Source organism: Hyla sarda, chromosome 12, assembly GCF_029499605.1.
Source record: "Hyla sarda isolate aHylSar1 chromosome 12, aHylSar1.hap1, whole genome shotgun sequence".
In the NCBI taxonomy this organism is placed as follows: domain Eukaryota; kingdom Metazoa; phylum Chordata; class Amphibia; order Anura; family Hylidae; genus Hyla; species Hyla sarda.
The window spans coordinates 37,129,337-37,142,626 of record NC_079200.1 but is presented as its reverse complement, the minus strand read 5'-3'; the positions used below and the strand labels follow the sequence as shown (position 1 = coordinate 37,142,626).

Below are 13,290 nucleotides of genomic sequence, written 5' to 3'. Positions count from 1 at the left end.
TGAAGCGGGATCGCGCTGCGATCCCGCATCATATCGCGTCGGTCCCGGCGCTCATCAACGGCCAGGACCCACGGCTAATACCACACATGCGGTATTAACCCTTTAGAAGCGGCGGTCAAAGCTGACCGCCGCTTCTAAAGTGAAAGTGAAAGTGACCCGGCTGCTCAGTCAGGCTGTTCGGGACCGCCGCGGTGAAATCGCGTCGTCCCGAACAGCTTACAGGACACCGGGAGGGCCCTTACCTGCCTCCTCGGTGTCCGATCGGCGAATGACTGCTCCGTGCCTGAGATCCAGGCAGGAGCAGTCAGGCGCCGATAACACTGATCACAGGCGTGTTAATACACGCCAGTGATCTGTGTAAGAGATCAGTGTGTGCAGTGTTATAGGTCTCTATGGGACCTATAACACTGCAAAAAAAAGTTAAAAAAAAAGTTTAATAAAGGTCATTTAACCCCTTCCCTAATAAAAGTTTGAATCACCCCCCTTTTCCCATAAAAAAAAATAAAACTGTGTAAAAAAATAAATAAATAAACATATGTGGTATAGCCGCGTGCATAAATGTCCGAACTATAAAAATATATAATTAATTAAACCGCACTGTCAATGGCGTACGGGCAAAAAAATTCCAAAGTCAAAAAAAGGGCATTTTTGGTCACTTTTTATACCATTAAAAAATGAATAAAAAGTGATCAAAAAGTACGATCAAAACATGCAAAAAATGAGTCCTCATACCGCCCTGTACATGGAAAAATAAAAATGTTATAGGGGTCAAAAGATGACATTTTTAAACGTATACATTTTTCTGCATGTAGTTATGATTTTTTCCAGAAGTGCGACAAAATCAAACCTATATAAGTAGGGTATCATTTTAACCGTATGGACCTACAGAATAATGATAAGGTGTAATTTGTACCGAAATATGCACTGCGTAGAAACGGAAGCCCCCAAAAGTTACAAAATGGCGTTTTTTCTTCAATTTTGTCGCACAATTATTTTTTTTTCCATTTGCCGTACATTTTTGGGTAAAATGACTAATTTCACTGCAAAGTAGAATTGGCAACGCAAAAAATAAGCCAAAATATGGATTTTTAGGTGGATAATTGAAAGGGTTATGATTTTTAAAAGGTAAGGAGGAAAAAACGAAAGTGCAAAAACTGAAAAACCCTGAGTCCTTAAGGGGTTAAGTCCCTGCGGCCCCGCGTTTACTTTGAAAACGTGGGGACCGCCGGGAGCTAGCGCACGCAGGGACGTCACTGACGTCCCATGCGTGCGTCCATGGCAATGGAGTGCGGAGGAGCGGAGAAGAAGCAAGAAGGACGCGCGCTGACAGTTGGTAAGTGTTTCCCAGCGGCACGTCAGCTTCGGTGTTCAGACCAGTGATCCTCCGGTCCTGCTATGGCCGGACCCAAGGAGTGGTGGGGGGATGTGGGGGACTATACTGCCAGCCTAATGTGGGGGAACATACTGCCAGCCTAATGTGGGGGACTATATTGCACCTAATGTGGGGGAACATACTGCCGGCCTAATGTGGGGGTACTTTATTGCACCTAATGTGGGGGACTATATTGCACCTAACGTGGGGGAACATACTGCCAGCCTAATGGTGCGGACTATATTGCACCAAATGTGGGGGAACATACTGCCAGCCTAATGTGGGGGACTATATTGCACCTAATGTGGGGGAACATACTGCCGGCCTAATGTGGGGGACTATATTCCACCTAATGTGGGGGAACATACTGCCAGCTTAATGTGGGGGACTATATTGCACCTAATGTAGGGGAACATACTGCCAGCCTAATGTGGGGGACTATATTGCACCTAATGTGGGGGGACTATACTGCCGGCCTAATGTGGGGGACTATATTGCACCTAATGTGGGGGAACATACTGCCAGCCTAATGTGGCGAACTATATTGCACCTAATGTGTGGGAACATACTGCCAGCCTAATGTGGGGGAACATACTGCCAGCCTAATGTGGGAATAAACAGATAAAAACTCCAGGATGTGGACAGGATGCACGGGCGCTCGACAACCAGGTAACAGGATAAAAAGTTTTATTTTCCCATAATGCAATGCGTTTCACAATATAGCTGCTTCATCAGGCATCAAATGCCTGATGAAGCAGCTGTGCTGTGAAACGCGTTAAGACAGATGGAATTATCTTCACAGCTAGGCCAGATTCCCAGAGAGGTGGCCAGGAACACAAAAGTACCTTGTAGCTTTCTTGTACCAATTAGACTGGCAATAGACTTTAGAGATTTGACTTCAGGCTTGACTATAGACTGGACTTGACTATTTGTAGTGACAACAGACATAAACTTTTGACTTACTGGAATGACTGTAGCTTTGTGGCCTTCCAGATGCTGGTCACTAGCACTGAGATCTCTGGTGGTTGCTGTGCTCAGTAGCAGGTGGTAAGAGAGAAGAAGAGCGAATTGTAATGGCCACCCCTTTATATAGTGGGGGCTGGACTAAAGCCCATTGGTCAAGCTGCAGGTCATAGGTTAAGCTGGTGCTCTCTGGGTAACATCATGTGACAACATAACATGTGACAATCCACAAGTCCTTCAGACATCTCACAAGTCCTTTAGACTAGCTATACATTAGGACACTGACTATAATCCTATGACCATAAATGACACTTATAACAGCAGGGGAGACACTGCAGGAGAGCCCCCAGGTCACTGAGGGACTCAACATGACTGGGACATTAAAGTACTATATTGTGTGCCCTGGTATGACTCGTCCACACAGGCTGCCGAGGTGAAGCGTGGCACAGGAAGGATAAGGCAACTCAAAGTCTGGGCAGGCGGCACAGGAGCAGGGTCAGGTCACAGAGCAAGTGGTCAGGTACACAGTAAGGCAATACACAACGGGAACGCTTTCTCTTAGGCAAGTGAGCACAAAGATCTGGCAAGGGGAAACAGGAAGTGCTGACACTTATAGCCAGAGGGCAGGTACACACACGCCGGAGACCTGGGACAGCGAGGAAGCAGGAGGTGAGTAGATTTTAGTAGTACATACCTGCCAGAACCTGCGTATTTCCTGTTGAATTTGTTTCTCTAAACTACACATCCCATAGTTCCATAGTTTGTAAGTATGAGGTCACTTTCCTGCCTCCCACACATCAGCCACCCCACCCATTGAAACACACCTGTGATCCCTTCAATGCAGTAGACCAGTGTTTCCTAATCAGGGTGCCTACAGCTGTTGCAAAATGAACTCTCTCCCACCCAGCGGTCACTCCACCCATTGAAGCAGGACAGACTCCCTCTGATCACCTGACTAGTGATGTCAGGTCTCGACGCACTGCAACCTGGGAAATCCCGAGACATGAGTAATTTCATATGCTGTTAAAAATAAATATTGGGGCTATAATCACAGAAGAATTGTGAGAAAACCGTCACACACAGGTACAGACACTATATCATATTATGAACTACACTAACTTTACAGCCCCTGTAGCATAGTCAAATAAAATTAAAATCCTGGAATACCCCTTTAAGCAATGTGCTCAAGTGGACACAGGCTTTTGAGTCATTAGGACGTGCCAGTGAAGACTTCTGCATATGCAGAAGATGGGAGGGTATATGGGAGCATGGAAAAAAGGAGGCAGAGGAGCTCGGAAAACCGGCTTCTGCCACCATTACGCAAAGGGATGTATTTTGTTTACTAGCAATGGAACCTGTAAAAGGCTGGTCCGATTTTGGTCAGTAATACATTATTTTATTCAGGTTCACACAAACTATAACCCAGTGAATTGGGTTTACTGCAGGTGAAACGGCTGTCAGTTTCCCTTTAATTTAGATCTGCCCAAAAGATTTGGTTATCACTTTCTGTGTCCGATCATTAGACAATCCTACGGAATGTAATGGAAATGCCCCCTTTTAGATTTTGACTTACTGGCTTAGCAGCACTGAACATATTCATTTTATCTTTTTTTACAGACTCTGAAGGTCTTGGAATCAGTATTATTGGGATGGGGGCTGGAGCAGATATGGGTCTCGAAAAGCTCGGAATATTTGTCAAAACTGTGACAGAAGGTGGAGCAGCCCACCGGGATGGAAGGTATTTTCTTGTACAACACTGCTATTCTGGAATTTTCCTACTGTATTCCTGTCATAATGTACCTGTGATCTGAGTTACTTTTTATGACAGAAAGCCTAAATATTCTTCAACAGGATCCAGGTGAACGACCTTTTGGTGGAAGTTGATGGGACAAGTTTAGTTGGGGTTACGCAGTCCTTTGCAGCATCTGTCCTAAGAAATACCAAGGGGCGTGTAAGGTGAGATGCTACTTAAACTTTGCCAAATATGACAACCATGTAGGCACCATGGTCATCATCACCATATGTCAACCATGGCCACTTAACCAAAACTGGTTTAGCATGTAAGTACTTGGCTTGTGTTCCATTGTCATCTTGAAAGGTGAGAGCACTGCTCCGTCATAGATCTATTACAGAGGAAGAAAGGGGCAATATGTTTTTTTTTTAAATATAATCATGATGTTACATAGAACTGCCCAGTGGTGGATTACCATATGTCCATTTTGAGAAGCCATTCAGGGTCCTGCGCTCCTTGGGGGCTACCCAAATCGGACATTAGCTTTCCATTCTGCAAAACCACCCTCTCGCATTTTTGTGTAAATCACTTGTCAGAAAGGCCCTGCAATGTTACATGATCGTCCCAGGGATATTTGCACACCATAGGTAGAGGCAGTATCCACCACAGGTACTGCCAATACTGTCATTAATATGACGGCAACTCATGAAGTTGGTCTTCACCAGGTTTTTGATCGGTCGAGAAAAACCAGGGGAACAGAGCGAGGTTGCCCAACTCATTCAACAAACTCTGGAACAGGAGAGGTGGCAAAGGGAGAACATGGAGCAGCGTTATAACCAGTGTAATGAAGACGATGAGGAAGTAAGTGGAGTTTCTATGTAAACCAAACGCCCATACATACATGATGCCACCTAAATCTATTTGCTTTCCTGTATGCTTAGACAGGGGAATATGCTACAGATGAAGAAGATGAAGAGATGAGCCCCATGTTTCCAGGAGGTGATCTGGCAATTGAAGTTTTTGAGCTACCTGAAGGAGAAGATACATTGTCCCCGGTGGAGATGGATCCGGAAAAACTAGTGCACAAATTCAAAGAGGTAAAATGAGTGATTGTACAATGGCCTTTATGTCTAATGAATTTGTGTACATAGTGATTTATATCTGTGGAGTGTCTTTTTGTATTTAGTTGCAGATAAAGCATGCTGTAACAGAAGCCGAGATCCAGCAGCTCAAGAGAAAGGTAAGACAGACGTGTTACAGTTACTTAGTTGGTTACCAACTTACTGGTTTAGGCAACCCTATGAGCCCATATATTGTATGGAAAAAAAACAAAACAATAATCCTTTCTATTGCCCATGTCAGTGAAATTTAATTCTCTTCACCAAATCTGACATCCGAGATGACAGGAATGAAAGACGTATTTTCCCCTTACCCTGCAAAGGGTGGAATGTCCCATTGACTTGTTGACTTATCAATGCAGACTTGTCAGCAGAAAGACAGGGATGTAAGTAAATACATGGCTAGAGAAGCCCAAAGGGCGTTCCTAGCACAGCAAAAGCCTAGGTAAGTCCAGCCCTCTCCTCTTTATCTAGTGGGTGTCAGTCAAATGGGGAAGGCAGATGCAAGCCGGCCGGTGAACGTTAATAGAGAGGAGATGGGCTGGACTTACCTGGTCTCTTGCTGTGCTGGGGAACGCCCCCATGGCTTTTGGGCCTTATGTAGATAATAATAACACAGCTTTTAATTCAGCACTGGAAAGGACTATGGCTATAAAAAAGCATGCACGGAATCCTGATGTTTAGCCCTATATAGTCATTTGCTTATTTACACTTCTGTTTTTCTTCTGATATGTCCACTTTAAAGTAAAGATCTCTATAATTTCACACAGTGCCACTCCATGGGGAAGTGGTGTGAGGTCAACCTAGGATAAAGCTCTATGTCCAAGGGTTTCCTTAATAGGACGACTTCTATAGTATTTCTACCTGTAAATGATCCATTCGTTTGCCTATCCATAGTTGGCCGGTTTGGAGCAAGAACGTTCTCGATGGCGGATGGAGAAAGTTCAACTACAACAAAGTGTCCAGGAGAACAGGGATCGTGTAGAGAAGCTGCAGGGATACTGGATGGAGGCTCAGAGCTTGTGTCAGGCCGTGGACGAGCATCTTAAGGAGACCCAAGCGCAACACCAGGGTCTAGAGCGCAAGTACAGTAAAGCCAAAAGGTTGATAAAGGAGTACCAGCAAAAGTAAGCAATGTTGTCACAAATATCTTGGGGGAGATTTATCAAAACCTGTCCAGAGGGAAAGTTGCCGAGTTGCCCAATCAGATCGCTTCTTTCATTTTTCAGAGGTCTTTTCAAAAATGAAAGAAGCGATCTGATTGGTTGCTATGGGAAACTCAGCAATTTTCCTCTGGACAGGTTTTCATAAATCCCCCCCCCCCCCCCCTTGACTTTATGTAAAATAAAAAACAGAGGCGCTCCATGGTGTAGACTTCCCGCACAGTGCAGATAAGTGAGGGGAGTCATCGGCTTACCGGAGCAAGTTGTGTACCCGCATACACAACAATGGTGAGCGTATATCAGGGAATTCCAGCCTGTCTGCAGCCTTCCTGAGGGGATTGGTAAAATGAAACAAACGACTTCAGAAGTTTTCAGTAATACAGCGACGATTTACAGGACTTCATACACGGGAGCCAGCAGTACGTGTTAGAAATCTTTACTCTGTATTGTATGCAAACAACACGTACTGCTGGCTCCCGTGTATGAAGTCCTGTAGAACGCCACTGAATTCCTGAAAACTTCTGAAGTCGTTTGTCCCCTTGACTTTATAGCATTTTGATAGTTAATGTCATTCTTTAAGATTGAACTAGGTTTATTTATTTTTTTTACATTTAACGACACATGACTATCTAGGAACCAAAACATGTGCATCAGTCTATAAGACATTTCACCCATTTTCTCTCCAGGGAACTGGACTTCTTAAAGAAAGAGGAAATACAGAAGCAAGCACTGGAAGAAGTGGAGAATGCACATGCGACAGAGATCCAGAAACTACATGAAAAGGTATATATATATATATATATATATATATATATATATATATATATATATACTGTAATGCTCAATGATGTTCACATGGTGCTGCCACCATTTTCATTAAAGGGTAGCTCCCACCATCCTATTTTTTTTTCTGTCCCTGCCTATAGCCAATCTATCCCTAACCCCCTCCCTGCTTTAAATTTTTATTTTTACTATATTAAAAATAACTTTTTTTCTGCCTGGTAGTGTGCTCACTACCAAACAGACTTCTCCAGCAGGCACCACGTCACTGATGCCTGCTGGGGGGGGGACTTCCACCCTTAGTTTATCTACACAGGGTGCCTCCAGCTGTTTCACCACTACAACTCCCAGCTTGCCCTGACATCTATTGGCTGTCAGGGCATGCTGGGAGTTGCAGTAGTGAAACAGCTGGAGGCACCATGTGTAGATAAACTATAAGTTAGTGCCATGCGCTGGATTTGCAGTGTGCTATGTGAGCAAAAAGGAAGGGGTTACTCTAAGCACTGAGCCGCTACTGTTGTTGCTGCTGCCGCTGCTGCCGCTGCTCCTAGGTGGCCAAAGGAAGGGGAGAGGTGGAGATTACAGTGCACAAAGGACAGCTGCCCTGAGCTTTATGGGTGGTTATAGATGTAAAAAGACAAGAAGCGCTCCATAGTGCATTAAAAGGGTAATATAACTAAGCCGATATCATCGGATGCGCTTACCCAATAGGTTGTGCAAAGTCAGGCACAACACTGTAAAAGGTATTCCACAATGCAGCCAGTCCCACCACCGCAACGGTGTAGCAAATGTAGCAAAAACCTCCAAACTCCACAAGGACTTGAATCGGCGCAGAATGGATGAGGAACAAGAAGATCACTAGGCGATTTATTTGGAACAACGCGTTTCGACGCCAGGACAGGCGTCCTGAACTTGAACTTGAAAAAGACACCTGTCCTGGCGTCGAAACGCGTTGTTCCAAATAAATCGCCTAGTGATCTTCTTATTCCTCATCCATTCTGCGCCGATTCAAGTCCTTGTGGAGTTTGGAGGTTTTTGCTACATGGGTGGTTATAGATGAGACGGAAGCCTTGATTTACCTTTACGGAACAGTTTGGATTATTTTCAACTGGCAGATTGGCTCAGCTTGCAGATGAACAACCCAGGCTCTCTCAGGTTCTTCCCTGCACAAAGCACATGGCTAAACCCCCACTTCCACCTTCTGTGTTTTGTCCTGATCCAGCTGTTACTAGAGACAAATTCCCCCTGAGGCAGTAGACAGCAGATTGCAGGGAATAGATACACCTAGTGGCTAAGATTTTAGGGCTGTCTTTTTGTATGTTAGGAATCACATAGGTGGCAAATGGAGGGAAGTTGTTTTTAAACACCAGTAACCATGTAAAGGATACCCATAAGTAGAATATTAAACAAAGAATGTGTATATACAGTAACCACTTCCACTACAGAGATACCTAAGGAAGGGGCTGCCCAAGATTAAGCGTATTATAATAGTGATATAATAATGACAGCAGTTTTGTCCTACATAGAAGTCATGCACCTACAGCAATGTTTAACCCCACACAGTCATCTTGCTGCATGTTTTACAAAAACAGTTGGGCCCATTGCTTGCAAGAACATGCAGAACTTTAACCAATAAATAGGCAGTCTATCAGCTTGATATATGAAACCAACACTAATTTCCAATGGTGAGCTGATGGATCGCAAGAAGATTCCTATGCCCAAACTGAAGCCATATTGGGCAAGGTTATACAAATGGAACAAGGTTATATGTTAAGAAAAAGTCACAAGAGGTCAAATGCAGCCTAAAATATTAAACTCATCCAAATGTGGACACATCTCACCTTGATGTTCACTGTTAGCATTACCTGAAATGAGCCCATCATTGTCCATTTTGAGCTATATATTTAGGGGATCAGACACAACTCCTCCCCCCTACATACTGTATGTATTACACATCCCTAATGCCTCATGCTATTCTCTCTTCTTCTTCTCCACTCAGGTCTCAGAATTAGAGAAGAAGCTTGCCACCCTCCAGTGTTCCACCCCTACTTAGTCTGAATGTTGCACAGGATGGGGAATGTTGGGCGGGAGATGGGCACCACTAACCCACTCTTGCAGAATTTCTGCCCCTAGTGATGGAATTGCAGCCAATTGCCCCCTTCCCATAGCTCATTTACTACCCCAGCCATTCAGTTGGGTGGTTGGTTTACTATTCACTGGGATGCTGACAAGTGATTGTCGTTCTTCGTTGATATCTGACTGGGCAACCACAGATACCGGCTGGATGTATTGTGGCCTGTGTCTTCATACCAACCATGTAATAATGTGGACATCAGGGCTCTGTAACAGAACTTGGGTTGTGCCACTTCTCAAGATATTTTATTCAGTGACTGTCAATGAGGACATTGCAATGACTGGGGTTGTTGGCTCCCTAGTGGCCTAAGCAGTGACTGAAGCCTCTCTACCTGGATTTTGCGTGTCTCTGTGCTGTGTTTGTGCTGGTGGTCTCTGTCTTTTACCTGCCCTTGGTATCTCAAGAACAGTGTGTACCGCACACCATTATCCACCCCATACTTTTATTTACAATCTGTGAATCCTCGACCGCTCTCCCCAAGTGTGACTAATGCAAGTGTGTGCAAGTGTGACCCCTATCCACATTGGAAGTCGCCATTTTGAGCTAGAACCAATATCAACTTGCCTACTAACATCATGGAGGAATGAAGTACAAGGCATCTCAATGTAATTCGAGCTTGGTGCCACCATGAATATTGGTTTAGCCTATAACATGGACGAATCTTTCAATGTGTAAATATTAGCAACAATATAGGTGAGTACCAAGCAAGTGGTATAGTATGCAAGGGGTAAGGTCTGTATACCAGGATGAATGCAATAGCTTTGCTCTGCTATACAATGTACTTCTCAAATATGTGCATATGATAGCATATACATACATTTGGAAAGAAGTACCCAAAAATGTCTTATTTTTGGATGGCACCTAATACCAATGCCAGGAGGTGTGTGCACGACTGGATTGTGCATTCCACAGAGCAGTGACAGTGAGAGGTGTGTATGTGTTGCGTGTGTACATCTGTATACACAGGCGTGCCAGATTGTCACATCCCAGCTGTATATAGCTTTGTATAACTGTGAGTCAATCTCTGCCGGGTCTTGAAATCTCTGAACCTGTAACCGCACTTGCAGTGCTAGTAATGAAAAGCCACTATTTCTGGCTAGGAAGCTGCCGGCAGCCATGTTTGTAACTGGTTAACCATTCCTGTTACAGTGACTTATTACGAAAGCAAATGGAAAGGGAGAACCTGATGGCATTGGGTTGACGTTTGACGTTAAGCAGACTGGCACTGTCCGCAAAGAGAAGGGGGTTATTTGTATATTTTGAACAATGGATGCATGGGGTGAAGAGGACTGCCACTAGGGGACATGAATGAGTCTGGAGGTTTGAGTGATACTGTGCCAAATTACTATCTGTCTATTTATTGGTCTGTAACTGAGGAAGCGTGAGGAACGGAAGATGTATATACGACGTCGAACTCAATATGGGGAAAAGGAAATGGAAGTGTTTTGGGGGGATAATGAACTGGATAAAAAAAAGTTTGACATTAAACAGACTCAAATAATTCTGTTATGTTGTTGTTCTTTAGAAAACTTATGGGAAAAAGTTTGCTAAAACCCTACTAAACTTCACCTGCCCTTTCTTTGTGCAGTGACCACTTACATTTCAAGCTATTTTTCACCAGGGGTTTAGATGTATAGGATACAGAGGTAGCAGTTGTACCTGGTCACTACCGCCTATGGAGCAAAAAGCACATAAAAGAACACCAGTATTATAAAAGACATGTGGTAGGTGTTGGTGCCTCTGTTACAGATTTGGTAGTGGGGTATAATACATATAAAATTGCTAGTCACCAGTCTGATAATAGGTCCTAAGAGGAACGCAGCTGAAAACACCAACACGTTTCAAGCTGATTACAGCTCTTATTCATGGTTGGGAGCTTGAAACGCATTGGTTTTAGTGTATTTTTTAACTTTTTGTCTGTTTAAGATGCACAAATAAACTTAAGCTAGGGCAGAACTGCCTTATATTTATTTGTTTCCCCCTTTTATCACCCTTGGCCAGTACCCCACTATTTTCTAACAATGCCGTTCTGAAAAGCATGGAGTGTGCCTGGGTTATCAGACTGTTGAGACCCAATTAGCTCCTAGCAGGCTATAACTACCCCTCCCCCTTACTACAATAATTAAATTAAATAATAACTGACACAACAACAATTTAACTTTTCCGTGGGTGGGGATCGGCCACAGCTTTATTTATAAAATTACTTATATAAATAACAATTTAACTGTAACAAAGACACCGATTGGCTTCTTACCAACCCGAGAGGTGCTGCCACACCGTCCTGTGTGGAGGTCTACCCCGGGTTGACCCCGCTTTCACCGTCTTCTTACCGCCAAGCTGTGACTTACAATAAACAGAGATACAAAAAAGGGAGGGAGGGAGGGCAAAACTCCGGGTCCTGGGCAGATTGAGGGGGGAAGGGAGGCACCACAGCTATAAATACCCAGGGGAGGGCCCCTGAAAGCCCGGGAAACTATTGAACCCCTGATTGGTGCACTCCTTCCCCCCACCCATGGGACATACCACTATAGCCACTGGCAAGTTTTACAGGTGGGGGAGGGGGCTAAAACATTGCCTGTATATTTCTTAACCCCTTACTGCTCACCAGTCAGGGGGCAAGCTAGTTATGCACAGCTTGCCCCACCAAGAGGATTGGGGCCAACTGGGCTGGGTCCCCTTTCTCCTAGGGCTGCATAGCAGATACATGCACTTCTTCTATGGTAAATGTATGCTTGGGTACATTTTTATGCATCATTTTTTTAGCAATTGCTTAATTTCTTTAGCTTTCCATGAATCCAGACTGTGCTTTTTTTTCATATATACAAAATCTATGGAAATTACTTTTATGGGTAGGGTCACACGTGCAGTATTTTGCTGCTACATATTTTCCTACCGAAATGCGCTGTTTATTCTCCTATGAGCAGACACACAGGGCTACCCATGGCAGCTGTGTGTGTGCAGTGAGGTTTGGAGGTGGGCCCACGTGTCACAGTCACGTCAGCATGCTGGGCCCACCTCCAAACCATGTAGTCCTGTGTGCCTGCAAATAGGAGAATAGTGTATTTCCTGCACAACAGATTTTGCACAGCGTGACCCTACCCTTATTAGTATTAAAGGAGTTGTCCAGTAAAAAATAACTTCTCCTCTATTCACAGGATAAGGGATGAGTATCTGATTGTTTGGGATCCGACAGCTAGAAGCCCCTGCAATCTAAAGAGCGTGGCCCCGGCTCTCAGAACAAGTGCGTGTTTTTATTTCTATGGGAGCACCGGAGATGCCTGAGTGCTTTACTTGAGTATCTTCGCCACCCCCATAGACGTGGAAGGAGTAGGTGCCATCTATAAAACTCGCTCTCTCTGGGAAAAAGGGGCCACATTCTATAGATTGCATGGGGTTCCCAGCTGTTGGCCCCCTGCGAATACTAATTCCCTATACTGTGGATAGGATATAAGTTATTTTCCACTGGACTATCCCTTAAAGGGGTACTCCGGCGCTAAGACATCTTATCCCCTATCCAAAGGATAGGGGATAAGATGCCTAATCGCGGGGGTCCCGCTGCTGGGGACCCCCGTGATCTTTCACGCAGCACTCTGTTACCATTACGGGGGGTCCCCAGTGGCGGGACCCCCGCGATCAGGAATCTCATCCCCTATCCTTTGGATAGGGGATAAGATGTCTCGGCGCCGGAGTACCCCTTTAAATTATATTGAGAAACTGCAAAAATGCTAAAAATATTAAAAGAATGATCGGTTGCTTCTTGTACTGATCAGCCGTATCATTGACACTACCTGTGATAATATTATGTGGATGCACTACCCCCCCCCCCCCAATAGACTCTACCCGACCCCTGAAGGTGTCATGTGATAACTGACACCAATAGCAGCAGAGCCTGTAATGAGGTGCAGCCTCCATGGATTGGACTTGTTTTTGTCCCACATCCCATTGATGATTATTCAGATTGAGATCCGGAGTAGTGGAGGCCAAATCACCACCTTAAACTCTCACAAGGTTTCCAGCAGAATATTTCC

At 44.5% G+C, this 13,290-nt stretch overlaps 1 protein-coding gene across 1 annotated transcript in view; it reads left to right on the top strand.

The window, feature by feature from the left end:
• PPP1R9B (protein phosphatase 1 regulatory subunit 9B) overlaps positions 1–10,764 on the top strand; it is a 54,536-nt gene extending 43,772 nt beyond the window's left edge. Inside the window, exons 3-10 of the mRNA XM_056547525.1 lie at positions 3,953–4,073; positions 4,187–4,291; positions 4,793–4,928; positions 5,009–5,164; positions 5,254–5,307; positions 6,083–6,312; positions 7,035–7,131; positions 9,128–10,764. Of these exons, the coding sequence (XP_056403500.1) occupies positions 3,953–4,073; positions 4,187–4,291; positions 4,793–4,928; positions 5,009–5,164; positions 5,254–5,307; positions 6,083–6,312; positions 7,035–7,131; positions 9,128–9,181 (953 nt within the window). The 3' untranslated portion in view covers positions 9,182–10,764. The remainder of the gene's footprint in view (positions 1–3,952; positions 4,074–4,186; positions 4,292–4,792; positions 4,929–5,008; positions 5,165–5,253; positions 5,308–6,082; positions 6,313–7,034; positions 7,132–9,127) is intronic.
• Positions 10,765–13,290: the final 2,526 nt, after the last annotated feature.